Source organism: Eurypyga helias, unplaced genomic scaffold (genome assembly GCF_000690775.1).
Source record: "Eurypyga helias isolate BGI_N326 unplaced genomic scaffold, ASM69077v1 scaffold29914, whole genome shotgun sequence".
In the NCBI taxonomy this organism is placed as follows: Eukaryota; Metazoa; Chordata; class Aves; order Eurypygiformes; family Eurypygidae; genus Eurypyga; species Eurypyga helias.
The window spans coordinates 23224-40132 of NW_010246072.1; the positions used below are offsets into that span (position 1 = coordinate 23224).

The 16909-nt window shown below is 38.2% G+C and overlaps 1 protein-coding gene across 1 annotated transcript in view; it reads left to right on the plus strand.

Annotated features, from left to right (window-relative positions):
- The window catches only part of LOC104508597 (multiple PDZ domain protein-like), a gene marked incomplete at its 3' end in the record, with an annotated part of 36956 nt that overhangs the window by 15934 nt on the left and 4113 nt on the right, over positions 1-16909 (plus strand). Inside the window, exons 7-15 of the mRNA XM_010150277.1 lie at positions 546-749; positions 3723-3837; positions 6207-6295; positions 7910-8105; positions 9432-9521; positions 11644-11723; positions 12454-12600; positions 13315-13482; positions 14464-14649. Of these exons, the coding sequence (XP_010148579.1) occupies positions 546-749; positions 3723-3837; positions 6207-6295; positions 7910-8105; positions 9432-9521; positions 11644-11723; positions 12454-12600; positions 13315-13482; positions 14464-14649 (1275 nt within the window). The remainder of the gene's footprint in view (positions 1-545; positions 750-3722; positions 3838-6206; positions 6296-7909; positions 8106-9431; positions 9522-11643; positions 11724-12453; positions 12601-13314; positions 13483-14463; positions 14650-16909) is intronic.

Below are 16909 nucleotides of genomic sequence, written 5' to 3' on the forward strand. Positions count from 1 at the left end.
GTCTCTCTAATACTTCTGCTGTGGGCTAAATTCATAAAGGTTTTTTACTGATTAAAGATAAATCACTGGGAGAACAGACCAGTGTAAAGCAGTGTGAAAAACTGGATCATAGTAACGGAGAAATATATTTATTTTGAAGTTATGGGTAATCCCAAGGACCTGATTTTAAATAGAAGTGCAATACTGAATTCTGTCTTTGGGGGTGTGTTTGGAAATGAAACCGGAAGGTCTGTAATTTCCGTGCAGTTGTTAAACACCAGTAGGTAGTAACCGTAACTCTAAACATTTTTTTCTGTGTTTGGGTAACTCACTACTTGAAAAAGGATATCCTGCATATTTTGGGGGAAATTTCTAATAAAATTAGTGTCCAGTTAGGCAACCTACTTTTCTACATCTTAGGTTATTGACCTGGCATCCGAAAAAGTCACCTGGTTCATCATATGTCTTGAAAGTGACTAAAGCTGTGTGGTCTTTCTCTTTTTGTATGGTAGATGGGAGAAATGGAAATAGATTTTTTTTTTTTTCCATCATTATTCTTCCTCCAGCATGGGAGATTGTGTAGTGGAGACCACATCTTGAAAATTGGTGATACAGACCTAGCTGGAATGAGCAGTGAGCAGGTGGCACAAGTTCTGAGACAGTGTGGGAATCGAGTGAAACTGGTGATTGCAAGAGGTCCCATTGAGGAGCCACCTCCACCAGCCGTCCCTCCAGGTACACCAGTACCCATCCCCACACCAGAGAAACAGGTAGGCAATAGTGAATATACTTAACTCATGTCAAACTTCTACTTCAAACTTCCTTTTCTTTTAACTGCTATTTGAATGTCTTTCACGCTTATGTTCTCAAAAGGCAGGATTTTCTTTCCCAGTAGCAGTGTTCTCAGCCGACAGACAGCCTGGAAGAATGTCATGTCTCAAGTCCACAATGCAAGGAACTATGTGCTTGAAGCCTTTTGGGATCAAGGCTTAAGAATTCCATAAGTATGATCTGAATAAAGTCTGGTTCTGGGTTGCTTGTGATTGTGCGCTAACACGCTGGGAACAACTGAAGCCGTGCAGACTTTTCTTCAGACAGAGCAAGTTGGCTCTGCAGCATTTCTCTATTCGCCTGTCCTTTTCCTCTCTAGGAACATTTCTTATTTCTGGTTTATTAGAGCAATCCATCAGACATTCCCTCCCTATTCCAACCAGCACACAGAAGCTGCGTCTTTCCTACATCACCTAGCATTGCTCATTTGCTAGACACCTTCCAAAAAAAGTCGGCCAGCTGCTACCCTTTTTCCCCTGCTGCTGATTGTACTTTCTGTGCTGTTACTCCTCTGCAACTGTCATCCACTTAAAAAACCGCTGTAAATATTATCCTGTCCTGTCAGCCCAAAACCTCTACAACATGTGTTATTTGCATCTTTGCAGCAAATCCTGGTTTCATGGGAGCCAGGAAGAGTGGTGCTTTGTGACATATACCTATGACCAGATTCATTTAAATGTCGATATGTGGAGTAAGTGAATGAGAGAAGAAAAAAGTGGGGTTTTTTGAGCCTACAACTAGATTGAATTTATGCCTTACAATTATTTTTTTGGTTTACTTTTTCCTGTTGCTTTTCTAGACATTTTCTTCCCAGTTACAAATTACATTTCAGATAGGTCACTTCAGAAGAAAAAAAATCCATAACAATCTTTGCATGATTAACATTATTTTGCCTCTGTTCAATGTAGTGGTGTCAGTAGAAAACAAACGTATTTATCCCCTCTTTGCTATAAGGCAAAGACCGTTAATCTTGGAGTCTTCTGTGCATCTAAGAGGAGAGACAGACTGATAACTTCTGTGTCTCTGCAACACTGAGATGCATGAAAAGCTGGCTGTTTTTTAGTTAAAGGGACCAATATTTAGCCTCAGTATTACTTATCTGGAAAGGATCAGTCTCAAAAGAGAATTTAATAATTTAATCTGTATATATTTCTTCAGTATTTGGATTTCCTAGGTATATATGATGCAATGTTGAAGGCCGTAGCTGCAGGATGTATAGGATATCTAGTACTGAGGATATAGCTTAAAGCCACCAAGTGCAAAATTTTACTTCTTTTGCCACCTTCCTCTCCATTTCCATCAATATTTTTTCCTGGTACCTCTCTCCTGGCAGGAGACAGGCTATTTTTAAACTGCCTCTGCCTGCATGAAGTCTTGGTCTTGGAGGGAGCACCCAGTTAATGATGTTGCAAACCTCATTAATTCAGGTCTGGTGGGAAGATGACAACAGATTGGTTTGTCTATTTCTTCCTGGCAAATACAGGGTGGGTGAAGACATGATGGTGCTTTTAAAGCTGTTAATGGGACCAGAATGACTGCAAAGTGGGCACTTGTCATCATGTTGCCTGTAGAGGTAGATGCTGTAAAAATTCATGAGGTTACAGAAGTGGGAGTAGTTTTTTAGTGGCATTATCTGTGGCCAAAATAATCGAGCAGTATCTGTTAGAGAGGTAGTTAAAGCAGTAGAAATTTATTTTTCTTGCATTTGATTGTGATTTTGGGTGGAGTTGTTCAGGTAAAGAACTGAAGTCAGATTCCCTTTTTGCAAGTAGCATCATAGCTCTGCTGAAGTCTCCTTTTGGTTGGCACATGCATATTCATCTAATCAAACTGGATTTAGTTAGTATCTGCCTGGTTGCCGTATTGGCACTTTAAAAAATATTAGCTTCTGTTTGTCATGCTGAAGAGACACAATAAAGGAGTATGGCAGGCCCTTGATAGATTTGTACTACATTTATGAATTCCCAGTTTAAATATCTGCATAAATACTGATGTCTGCCTAAATAAAATCAAAATGAAACCTTATATATGTAATCATATACTGCTACATATCAGCTGTGGACGTGGCTAAGAACTGTCTGTTTTAGAAAGCTGAAAAATGAAAAACTAAAAGAAGAAAATTTTTTAAAAGTTGAGATTAAGTTTTATATGTTGATATTTTTCTTTTAGTGCAAAAGCAATATTGTTGAAATGGGATTTTAATATGTATGGTGCATTCATTAACACTAAGTAAATTAATTAATTACCCTAAAATTCTTTGTTACTGAAATTTGGAGTGTTGTAATAGATATTAACAGGGATTGTTACTGTGTACGTAGCTGGAAGTATAATTGCTACTTCTAAACCAGAATGTTTAAGTATTTCAAAGAGAAGAAACACAATCACCTCACAAGTAATAGCTTTCGTTATCTTTTAATTCGGTATGCCTAGGAAAAAGTAGCTATAGATATTGAACAGGAATTTAAACAAATATAATACAAAATAAAATTTTTATTTTCTTCTTTTTAATAACACACCAATCTAAAGCTGGTTCTGAGGAGGTCCTAGAAGGGCAGCAAGCTACATATTGTAACGTTTAAGCATGGTTTGTGTAACTTACTGTTCCAGAGGTTCATTGTTCAAATTGTACAAATGTCACCAGTCATTTTAGTCATCCAGTAATGATTTTATAGGTTAGAGGGTAATATCCCAGGGGCAGCGGGCTGGAGAGGGCATGACCTGCATTGCTTTACTCTGAGGCATGTTACCAATGTCTAGTTTCTCTGCTGAATACCAAATAAGAGCAGAAGCAAAGTTGGTACTTCCTTTTTTACATTTATGTCTAATTTTACATGTTAATGACATCAAGAATGTGGTGGATCTTTTTTAAAAACAAAAAAAAGCTTCCTTTCTAATCATGGTTTTCTTATTAGGCAGATGCTTCTGTTGATTCCTGTGAAGATGAGGAGAAATTTAATGTTGAATTGACTAAAAACAACCAGGGATTAGGAATAACTATTGCTGGTTACATTGGAGACAAAATGTCAGGTAATGAGAGATTCCTGCAGTTTCTTATATAATCTGTTGCATACTGTGGTGTATGTGCATCAAAGACTTATTTTTAGTTTTGGTATAGCATCTCTAAAAAAAACTTGACCCTCTAAAACATTTTTAAAGTTTGTAAAAAAGGAAAGGAATTGCTTTCCTTTTGTGAGAAGGACAATCAGATTAGAAGTAATCTGTTTTATTATAAAATACCATCTCAGCATTTTAATTTTTTTTTTTTTAAAATTAATTCCTGGCGTAAGCTTGTGCTTGTATGTTTTTTTAAAACAATTCTAAAATTAAGATTGACCCATTTTTGTAAGACCTAACTGGGCTTTTGAAATTACAGTTTCGTTTTTAAAAGGCTCTTACAAGATAATTTAGTATTCTTAGTAGTTTTAGGAGGTATTGTTATTTTTTAAGCAGTATGTATTGTACTGCGGGCAGATCAAGAATTCCATAGTGACTTCTGGATATAATAAATGTTCATTGACCTCTGGGCTTTTGCAGCGAACAAATAAGTGAATTTAAGTAAATAAATGAAACAGTGTTTATGTATAGTTGTGTATTTTTACTTTGTAGTTTCCACTACTTTTTTCAGAAAAATGATCCAGAGCTCTGTTAGGCCTCCCTAGGAGAGATACGGCAAATGCAATACTGCTAGGAAGAGACAGTTGTCAGATGTGTTGTAAAACTTCTCAAAGAGCTGTTGGTTTGACTTTTACCCATGTATAAATTATTAGAAGAAGGTATGGATAGATATATCCCATGCTACTGTCAGTTTACAGGCATAATTTCTTGGCTTTGAGAAGCTGGACTGCATTTTAACAATCTGTTAACGGAGAGGATGGTCACAGTTTATTTAAGTCCACTCTTTAGCAGCTTCCCTCTGAAATTTTAAAAGGCAAATTAAATTAAGAACAATAGCTAGATCTAACAGTATATTTTAGCTGATTTAGTGTTGGGAGTATCACCAATCTTCCATTTTAATTTATTGTTCTGCATGTAACTACAGCTAGAAAATATTCTTGCCGTAAGAACAAATTGGGCATCTCACTTAATTTTTGACTTAACACTTAGTTAAAGAATAACTTTGCTGTCAGAGAAGCAGCAGTAAAATTACTGGACAACAGCATGTGCAGCTGAGTCTTTCATGAATGACAAATAGCAACTTCTCATGTTACCGTACAGTTTTTACAGGATGTAAAAACCCTTGGAATTTAGTAAGGCCAGTCATTCACAAAACCTGGGAAAACAACAAATTAAGAAAAAACAGAAAAGAGTTGTCAGTGTTGTGACTTAAGTATATTTGTAGTCTTATTCTTCCTAAGCTGAATCTAGTCATTAGAGCAAAACATCAATTTAGCCCTGCTTCCTGCTACCTTTTATGATATTGAGGCTCAGTACAAGATGAATTTGAAGTCTGCAAAGACAGTGGGGTGTCTTGAAATCTGTTAAAGCCCATTTTCTAGTGGATTATCTTCCCATCAAACATACTCATTTAACAGAGTTGGAAAATTTGTGGAGAGAAATTAAATTCTGTTAAGATTTCTGATACCAGTGTTACAGGCCTGTGACCCTCAGACCTTATTTCATGCCAGTTCATTCTAGTATTTTTCTCAATTTTATGTATATTGTGCAAAATATGCATGTAGGAACTCCATAGATTTACACTTTATCAAGCTGTTGAAATTGTTTCAAATTCCAGTGTGTTTTTCCTGAAATTAATTTCTTCTCTAAAATGTGCCTCCTACATTTGTTTTGACTTTTCCTTCTGATTCAAGATTGGTAACTGTTTAAAATTGCTCTGTTTTGGGGTTTGGTTATTTTTTTTCTTTTGTGCCTTTTTTTTTTTTTTAATTGGATCAAATACTGGTTTACAGCTGTATCAAATCTAAGTTGGAGTCCTGTTTGCTTGTAATGTGCTGCATTTGCTTATGCAAGCATGCATTTTCTTAAGCAGTTATTAAATACATAGAAAATACAGAATTTACCAGGTTAGTGTACTCAAACTGAATTATTGGTTCTGACTGAGAGTCATAGATATGTTTGATGTTGAAGTTGGTTTCAACATTTGGATTCAAGTAAGTTGGAATATTTGTTCATTGGCAGCAAGAATTGACAGTTTGGCATTACAAGATTTTGAAGGAAATCTGGTCCAGTGCAAGCTGACATTAATCATTGCCCATCCTTTAGGAAAATAATACATATGTTTGACTTTAAGCATATACTTTCTTGATTTCATTATTGTAGCTGGAGATTGCTTTTTCTTTCTTTTTATGCCTTTGTCTGGTGACATTAGTTGGAGATTGATGTATTATTTGAATTGTTTCTTAATAAATAGTTTAATTGTCTCTGCTTTTTCATCCCAGAACCTTCTGGTGTCTTTGTGAAAAGCATTACAAAAGGCAGTGCTGTTGAACATGATGGCAGAATCCATGTGGGAGATCAAATTATAGTTGTAAGTAAAGACAGAAAGAAATGAGATCACTTGTCTGTGGAACTCTTTTACAACTCTACTTTTAGTTGTACAGAATGTAGTACTTGTTTGGTGTTGAAACAGTAAGTCCTTCTTTTGACTGAGTATTCAATCACATATCTTTCTGATTATGCTGCCTACGTGTAACTAGTGTTTCTTAAGAAAATCTGTGTTGTATATGTGTATCTTACCAGTAGGAGCTCTGAGAGTACTTAGTAAAGGCAAAGTTTCAAAGTTCCATTGAAATTAAGCAGCTCTTTTCAAAATTATTTTAAAAAGTATATTACTAAAGTTTTAGATGCTCAGAGAAAGTAGTTTTACGCATAAGATGTTCATTGTGTGGTGAAGATGAGGTCATGAATGTGGGAGCCACGTTTGTGTGGTTGTCATAGATCTGTCCTTCATCTGTGTGAAGACAAGGACTAAGAACAAGTTATGGTCTCTCTCCAAGTACGAATGTGGCCTGCATGTTTGTATATGGAAGTATACATGGTTTTTATAATGATTTAAATCCTGAGTGCAAGTGGCTAAAACTGATTATCCAAAGTTTTGTTTCTTCTACTGCAGATGCAGAAGGAAAAAGATTTGAGTGACATCAGATGAAAGAATAATAAACCTTTTTTAAATATGGTTTCCATAAGTCTGGAGGAAAAATTAAATAATCTCAGCTCATTTTTAATTACTTCATGTTTAGAAGAGCGCAAGAGTGGGAAGAAGTTCAGAGAAGGGGAAAAAATGATTAAGCCTTGTGAGGGAGTCATTCTTCATGCAGGAATTAACTGAAACAACTACAGGAGTCAAGGAATAGAGTATTGTTAGCAGTATTTCAGAAGTCAAAGGCACTGAGGGGTGGGGTGGAGAAAGAATAGGCTAATATGGAGTTTGCAGGGAGGAGGTACTTAAAAAGTGCTGTGTACTAGGGATAACGGGTTGAATTTGATCAATGCCAGGGTGTTGAGTTTCAGAAGAAAAACCCTGAGTTAATGAGACATCTTCAAAGAGAAGAGGTGAAAATCGTTCTTTAAAATACGAAAATGCTGGACCAGAGATAACATCTTGTTGGCTGGGACAGTTTGGTTGGGAAATTGAACTTCACAGTGCTTGGTAGTAGACTTCATTGTGTCTGAGGTTTCTGGGTCTCAGAATGACTGCCCTGTGTAGTTCTTCCTCTCACAGTGGATGGATGTGTCTCTCCTCATCCTCCCCTGTGCAGGTCTCCTGGCCATGGTTGTGTTGGTTTATTTACCCGGTATGTTCTCCTTGGAGGTGGGGGTGGCTGAAGTGGTCAAGGAGACAGGCTGTACAACGTGCCCTGCACAGCGTCACAGGGCAGATCTGCCTGGCCCTACAGGGGTGGGCACCCAAAGCACTTCTCCCTACTCTGCTGTGGTACTGGTTGTTACCTAGCTCTGGGGTACCTCAGTGAAAGTGCTTTCTGTGTCCAGTGTCATTAAGTTATCCAGGTTTTTGTCCTTGTCCCTCTGCTTGCTTTGTACTCGGGCTAACGGATGCTGACAGCTCCCCATATTATTTTGCCCTGGACTTTTTTTTTTCTGGGTGCTGTCTTGCGGGCTGAAAAGCTGCTTAATCCTGCAGGTGGATGGAACAAATCTTCAGGGTTTTACTAACCAGCAAGCAGTTGATGTTCTGCGTCACACGGGACAAACGGTTCGGCTGACTTTGATCAGAAGAGGGCTTAAGCAGGAAAATCATATTCATCCCCAGGAGGACTTCAATGCTGCTGTTGAAAAGGACTTGCTGTTCCAAACAGTGGATAATAGCACAGCCAAAGGTAATTAAAACTGGCTTTGCTTTAAAGTTGTCTTGAAACAGTTTTCTTCTGAGTAGCAAACTGGAAATGAAATGGGCCGGATTCATCCTGGGTAGCTATTATTGGTGGCAGTGCTGTTGTACATGAGGGGAGAATTTGGTCTACTATGGTTTGATTAATCTTTTAGACACAGTGGTATTATTTGCTGTGTTTTCAAAGTGAGTGTTGAAAGCTCTGCACTGCATAGCATTTCTGGCTGAATTGCTTCAAGACTTTGATCCTGCAAATCTTCAAATGGTAAGAATGCGGCGAATGTTTTATTCGTGCTCAAGGGTGAGAGCTGCTTTCAAGAGCAAAGAGATACCCTCTTCAGTGAGCAAAAGCAAGTCTCAGTTTCTTTTGCTGTTGGTGTGTCAGTGTGTCAAGCTCAAGGGATGAGAGGAATGGTCTGTATCTAGAGGTTATTAATAGCCTGATAGGGCATTACCTATGTGTGTGTACAAAGTCCAGAAGCCAATGACCAATATGAATATCGCTGCTGATGAAATGAGATTAGTGAAGGTTGCTCTTACACTGTGCACGTCTTGAAGTGTATGTGCCAGATCTTGAAATTCAGTGTGTATGAACAGAGTATCTGCACAGAGGCTGGATACACAAAGAGATTTTTTCAGCCACTTGTGTTGCAGGTTGATGTCAGCACAAGTATACCACAACTCATAGACTGAGGTGTAATCCCCACCACGCACAGGATTTTGAAAGACCCAGTAGTTTGTGATCTGTATGGCATCTCATTCCCACTTTTAGCAAAAAGTACAGAGGAAGTGCTCGGAAAGTGCTGTTTGTCCAGCCTGGAAGCGTTCAAGACAGCTGGCAACCAGCAGCATACATAACAGAACTCTCTGGTAGGAGAGGCTTTTTACCATTGAAAAGTTTGTCAGGTATGCAGGACTCCAAGTCTGTAGCATTTTTGTTTTTCTGTGTCAGCTTCCTGAATTGCATGAAGGAAGGAAGAGGAAATGAAACAGGTGACACAAGAATGCTCAGGGGTGTTATATATGTTTTCCAGTAACTTCTCTTTCAATCCTAGAGGTGCAACTACTGATAGTCGTGCTTTTTTTTTCTTTTTCTTATTTCACTGAAAAATTCACTGGAGATAGCAAAGCATTAACAGAAGACAAAATATATTTAAAATACGGCCTTTCTTCTGGGCCCCTCATGCCAGATTCTATTTGCCAAATGCAGAGCCTTGGAAGTCCAGTGAATGATAGAGCCCTGAGGCATGCCTGTGAGCTTGATGAATGTTACAACACACAAAACATCTGAAAAGGACTCCTCTTCTTTTTGCAGATAACAGTGAAACAGAACAGGGATTCCCATTACTGCCATGCAGTGCCAGTGTGGTAAATACTGGAGAGGACGTGAAACAACAGGAAACAGGTTCTCAACGTTTAATACTGTGTTCTGTGGAAAAGCACTTGGATGTGTTTACACTAAGTTCAGGTGTTTTGTGTGCCTTTCTATCTCCTGTGTGTTGTGTAGCTGAGGTGCGACTAGAAAGCGAGAATAATCATATACATAGAAGCATGTGCTTGAGTGCTGTGAGATCACTGATGACTGTGTCTGAAAATAATTGTGTCAAAGATGTCACATGAAGCAGTCTGCTTTTACTACATGCTCAGCCCTCTCTTCAGTCTAGTTTTGTATTTCTACTCTTTTTAAAAAGTCTAGTTGTGTAATAACTTTTTCCCTCCTCATTCCCCAGCGTGCCTTATCTTGTGAACTGCCTGCAGCTGTCCAGCTGCATTTCAAGGCTTCTACCTCTTCTGATAAACTTCCTTTTCAAAATTCCTGAGCTTGTATTAATTTCAGCCTTGTGTTCTCTGATAATATTTGAAATTCAGTCAGTTCTGGTGCACTGATAGGCTCCACACTCTTTGAAAATTCTTGTTTTCTAATGGGTATTTTCCTTTCCCTCTTAGGCTGTTAGGGCACTGTGCTGCATTTCAGAAGTCCTGTGCAATATGTTTTCCAGACTGAGACAGCATTTGATGTGTTTTCTAAGATTTTCCTGCTTCCAGAGCTAGAGGGGGACTGGAAAGCATCACTCCTATGAGTTTCTGTAATATGTATCTTTCCATAACTCATGCTTTCTGTTATCCTGGATAGTTGAATTTCTTTTTAACACCTTTCCTTCAGTTACTTCAGGGCAGGGTCTCTGCTTTGCGGAAAGCGTTGCCATATTTGAGTGACATACAACACCTGGTTTTATATTTAGTAATGTTTCTGAACAATGACTGGATTTGAAACACTGCCTGAGACCTTTAGTCACTTACTGAAAGTCAGCGGGAATTAGGAACTTACACCTGTGATGAACGTTCAGACCTGAGGAGTTTATTTTGATGCTGTAGGCACAGCACAGACCGTGGATCTTGAAGATGTAGGGTCCTGTTAAATCTGCTGTCTCTGCCGGCAGTCTAAATACTGCTTTTTATTGTTTCCTGCCCTAGCCTCTAAATAGTGTGAATTTGGGGGAAATGAGCAGGAGAAAAGCATTTTTCAGCCTGCAGATAAACTTTCAATCAGGTTATGAGTTGCTGCAGCCTGATGCCTAGCCTGTCACTGTATTTTTCATATTACTTTCATCTATTTCACATAATCACTTTTCTCCCCTCGTCTAAATACTGCTTTTTATTGTTTCCTGCCCTAGCCTCTAAATAGTGTGAATTTGGGGGAAATGAGCAGGAGAAAAGCATTTTTCAGCCTGCAGATAAACTTTCAATCAGGTTATGAGTTGCTGCAGCCTGATGCCTAGCCTGTCACTGTATTTTTCATATTACTTTCATCTATTTCACATAATCACTTTTCTCCCCTCCCCTCAAGAGTTATTTCTCATTGTGTGTGTACACGTATGTGAATTTAACAAAAAAAAAAAAAAGAGCTAGGACTTGTGTTCTCTCACTGCACTCCAGGGCCTGTAGTTTCAAGAAAATCTTTTACAGTTGGGCTGATAGTTTCAAAAGTACAAAACCTCCAGATTTTGTTTGAAAACTGTCCTTTGTCACTCTTCGTGTGAAAAAATGCAGGTTCTGTCCAAAAGGTCAGTATGCAGCACCACGTATGTAAGTTTTTCGGCCATCCCCCCGAATCAGTCTGATCAGCCCACATACAGTCTGGTGTAACAAGCCGAGGGCATGCATGTAACTTCTGCGTTTGCTTAGTGCCCATTATCTTGTGAAGTTGGATTAGATTCACTCAGTGCAGACGCTGGTTTAAACACGTGTCCCTTCTTCCCAGATGTCTGCACCGAACTTTTTGACTGAACTTCATGTCTTTCAAAATACACAGTTAGGTTTTTGGGGCATGGCACCTAATACTATTTTGCAATTTTTCCTCTGGTAAACCCACGCCTGGTGAGATAAAACATGCCAGTCATATTTAGGAGAGTTCTTGCATCATGGGAATGGTTGTGTAGTCTTTCATGTCCCATATGCTTTATCACATACAGGAGTAGACAGGATGCTTTACTTTTTGTCACAGTAATCTCAAACATAACTTTTAGATTTCCAGCTAACTGCTGCAGAAGAAGCAGCTACGAAGGCAAAGTGGCAGAGGATTATGGGTTCAAATTATGAAATAGTGGTAAGTAAACTTGGTTACTATTATTAAATGCAGTTTGATCTGTCCACTTTTTATGTTGCTAACATACAGATAGAAGTATGAATTATATTTGTTCCTTTATTTATAAGCCATACATATGCTCCTTAATCAGTTAAGATTATTTGATTTTTATTATAAATTTTAAATATAGACATATATTTTTCTGTATTGATTTTAGTAAAGTAATCACAGACTTCTTAGGTTACTGTGCTAGTGAGTATTGTTTCACAGGCTTCCTGGCTTCAGGAGTATCAGTGTGTATAAGAGAAAAAATAATATTCAAGGTGAACTTGAAAGCTCTCTTCATTAGCCAGAATTTGAAATTAGTGCTTGAAAGTCCTACCCATTCTGAATACTCAATAAATTGTTTGATGTAGTGATCTAAGTAATGCATAGGACATTTACTGTAAATACAGTATAAAAGCTGTATCTGAGTTTAGGACTTTATTTCAGAATTCTATGCCAGAGCTGTAATCTCTGCAAAAGTATGTATTGTTAGATATCTTTTGTCAAATACAGTTTCCACTTGTTTATACTGAAATGATATGTGATCAAAGTTTCGGTTTTTACCTGACTGGTCCCCATTACGTGTGACAATATTTCTGGTTTCTCACTTCTGGGGTATTCACCTCGTTGTATGTAAATTGAAACAGAAAGTAATAGGTCTGGCTGTAAATACGTCAGAATTAACCATTTCTTAATCATATTTTAGGTGGCTGTAGTTAACAAATTTAGTGAAAGCAGTGGGTTAGGGATAAGTCTTGAAGCTACAGTGGGACATCATTTCATCAGATCTATCTTACCGGAGGGGCCAGTTGGACGAAGTGGCAAGCTGTTCAGTGGAGATGAGCTGCTAGAAGTAAGAAAAAATACTGTTTTGTCTTAGTCTGCATTCAGTAAGATTTTTGAGCAGGGACTTGCTTCTCACAGGTTATGATTTTGGGAATGTAATATATCTAACAGCATACCACCTGTAACCAGAAGTGCCTAGGCATTCACTTGTATGTACTTAATGTGTATGTATGCGAATGCATATCCTTACATGCGTTTCTCAGCTGATAGGTGATTTTTCAGATACAGTGCAAGGTCACCAAAACAGAATATCTATCAGAAGTGTTAAGATGTAATAGCAGTATCCCTGCAGAGTGAAGGGACTAAATACCTGTTTACTTTTCTAAATAATTTTCTTAGAATTAAAATGGGAATTTGGTTCACAAAATGGGAAATGGGAATGGTTCACAAAATTAAAACGGGAATTTGGTAATGCAAGAAACTTGAAGTGACAGTTTGTAGGGTCATGTCATGCAATTTAAGAGACTATCCATTCAGTTCAAAACTTACCTTGGTGCTGAGCACCAAGTTGAGTAGAAATTAGGAGTTGACAATAGCCATTAGCATGTCTTTCTTAATTTTTTTGTTTGTTTTGTCTTCTTGTTTGTTTGTTTGGGGTTTTTGTTTGGGATTTGTTTGTTTGTTGTTTTTTTTAAATGAGATTATTAGTGAGTTGGGTTTATTTTTTTACTCACTTTTGTTCCTTGTACTTCTAAATACTGTGTATTCTTTATTTATTGAGGTAAATGAGATCTCTTTGCTTGGAGAAAACCACAAGGATGTGGTCAATATCTTGAAAGAACTGCCTATTAAGGTGACAATGGTCTGCTGTCGTCCAGTAGCTCCCCCCAGCACTCACCCAGAAGTACTGGAGAGTCTAAGTCTATCTGAGGTTCAGCTCACAGAAAAGGTATTTTGTCTTTAAAAAATCACTGAGAAAATGATCGTTTCCTTGAGGGGAAAAAAAACCCAACAACCCACATAAAAATTCTTATACAAGATTAGAAATACATTTTAATATTTTAGGACTTGGAACCAGATAAATAGAAAAAAGCAAATTATGTTCATCAGCTGTACTTTAGACCAGCAGAAAATGTCAATCCTTGTAGGTAATGGGCAAAAATATTCTGGGGTGCAGGTCTACCTACCCAAATAATTAACTTCTGTTCTACGGGTGGGGTGTGGAGGTATGGGAAACTGAAGTGTGTGTACTTCAGAGTCTGAATTTATTTAGTCTCGTTTTGAACTTTGCTTTCTGGATTTGTGTTGTGCAGAACTGTGGTGCATTTACTGGCATACACACTTCTGTCACTCACAAATGCAAAGCTCTTGGAAGATGTAGGAATGGCCTGCAGTACAGTTTACAAAACCATAGCATTTATATGAAAAAGAGACACAGTGGATTCTGGGTTCTGGGCAATGCAGCAAATTCAGCTTAGAGTTGCTTATGAAACCAGGGGAAGCGAAGAACATACATGCATGTGTATGTGTGTCCTTCCATTTTTGTATGTTCTGACTTCTGTCTGTGCTAATATGTTTGGACCAAAGCACATTTTTAGACATACCATTTAATAAGAGATGCTTCCTATATATTGGAATACATGTGCTAATGAAGTTTTCTGAAGTTTTAATTTGACAGGAATTCCACTGTGTAGATATTTTGTCCAGTGAGTACTTTCATACATTTGGGGCATAGCTATTTTGTTACAACAATATGTGAATTCTGTGCTTAGTTTATCAGACTCGTTTGTTAGCTCTGCTGAGTACTTAGGCTTTCTTTGTCTTTAGAGACATACATTGCTTAGGTTTTATCTTGCTCTTTGTACACAGAGTTTTGGTTTTGTAGATTCACAAATATATTTGATTGGTGAACATTCACTGTTTTTCTCAGGCTCACGTAGAACTTGGATTCATTGGCTCCTCAGATACAGAGGGAACAGCTTTGGAAATAGCTGATGAGGGTCAGAGTATGGAAGAGGTGCAAAGCTCATCTTTGGCGATGTGGGAAACAGAAGTACAGCACATTGAGCTGGAGAAAGGGAGTATGGGACTTGGATTTAGCATATTGGACTATCAGGTAACTTCTGCACTCGTTCTTTTGAGTAGAGGACAAAATACTTTGTATTGTTTAGATCTCACAATATGGTCTAAATATGTGTTCTAAGGGTAAATGTTAATGGAAACCATGCAAAAAATGGATAGTTACTGGTAGGCATCCCACTAGCTACATTACTTACTGCTTTTACTGTATTAAGACTACAGGTTCTAATGATAATGGTAATACTGGTCCAGAAAAGTAGATAATCTGCAATATATTAGGGTCTTCAGAAAGCTCATCTTCTAGTGCTGCAGGGGCAAGGAATGATGTAGTCAGAATATTCAGGCATTTAGACATGTATTTTGCACCTGCAGTGAGGTGCTTAGGCCAAGATCCAATAAAGGGCTTAGGTGCTTAAAGCAGGATTTACTAAAATCCAGAACTGCAATTCTGAAATCCCTTGCTTAGCTGCTGTCTGTCCAGGATGTGCCTAAATGCCCCGATTCATTTTGTGTTTGACTTAAACATTCCTGGGTATCTCAAGCTGTGATTCTTGGTGTGTCCCAATGAACAGCTCAGTGCATGTCTCCTGCAAGTCAAGATCCCAGAACAAACTTTTCTCCTGTTCCCAGTTGCTACAGTGCATAATTTTTAATGTGACGTAAGTAATTTCTCCCTGTGGTCAAGTGTAGACTTTTGCCCAGCTTTTTGCTGGTGCTGCAGGACCCAATCTCGTCCCAGGACTGGTGGATTTTGGCCCTAAGAGTATATACATTTGCATCTGGACCTCATTGCCAGGTGGAAGTTGTGCCCACAGAGCACTGTCTGGAATTAATCTGTGCTTCAGTAGTATTTTGCATTTGCACACTGATAAAGGTGAAGAGCAGTGTAGTTTAATAATCTGAAGGATAAAGGTGTAGTCAAGTATCTGTTTTATGAAACAGTGGTTACTCTTTAATGTGTTAGTCATGATTCTCTGCAGTGAGACGCCGTAGCTGAGCCTGAGTATTTGGAGTCCATATCTGCACAAAGTAAAGCATATTTTTGCTTCAGCCTCTTCTGAAGCGTTGATATAAATGGTGGCTGCCTATGTGATTAGTTACTGAATTTTGTTTGTGTATGATAATACTGAAGGATTGTGGCAAGTACCTTAAATCATTTTATGTATTTTGTAAGCATGAGTTTGATTATATCCTACAGTTCTAGTCAGCTTTCTGAAACTTACCTTTTTTTTGGTGTTATGATATTAGTGATTTGTCCTATGTTCTCTCCTTTGACATGTGGTTAAAACATGTCAAACCACATGACACGTGGTTTGTCACTGAAGTTTCTGCTTTCATCTAAGACTGTAAACAATAACTTTACAGTGAGATTCATCTTTGTATTCTGATGTTTCCATCACTTTTTCAATTAATTTTCAGTGAACAGTGACTTAAGGACAGTTACGTTCGTACTAATACATTCCTCATGTTTTATACAATGGTAGGCCTGTTGGACATATATTTTTGTTTCTTATCCCAGGGAATACTATCCATGTATACTAGATTTTTCTCAAAGAAGTGTGTCATCTAAAGTGACAGTGTAAATACTTGTTAAAATAGTGAAGAAGGTACCATTGTTCAGGCTTAAGCATTATCTCCAGCAATGCTAATTGTATTTCCACTTGTGAAGTGTTTTATTGCTCCATGGCATTCTTCTTGCTGCATTAACTCCCAGGAAGCGTTAAGAGTCTTCTCAGTGTTCTTCCCTCCCTCCCTCACTCCCTCTCTCTCTCTCTCCCTCCCTCATCATATATTTCTGTTATTAGTAATGGATGGCTAACGTTTTTATAAAAATCACTGCACTGGAGGATGAGTATGCTCCTGTCTCCCATAAGGTATTTAATTAGGCAAGCACAAGGACTTGCCTTTTAAAAAGTACTGTCTCAGCTGAGTAAGATCCGGTGCCATGAAATATAAGAGTTACTGAAAATAAGGCCTTTGTTACAGCAGGGTGCACATGTTGAATTTGCCTCAGTCTGCACTGCCCAGATGTATTTGCAAACCGCTGAGTGTAAGGCAGGATGAAGTCTGCAACACTGTCATGGCAGCAGGACGTACTTGAATTTCTGATGTGTAATTACTCGTTACAGTGTGAACATCAGTCTGCAATTTAGCAGTATTTTATGCTGGAGATATGAGATGGGACATGACCTAGAAAGGATTGATAATTTCCACATTCAAGAATTAAGAATGGGTGGGTGTCTAAGCATATGGACAGGAGGGTATGTTCCTGCTGAGGGGTCATCTGCAGCCCAGCT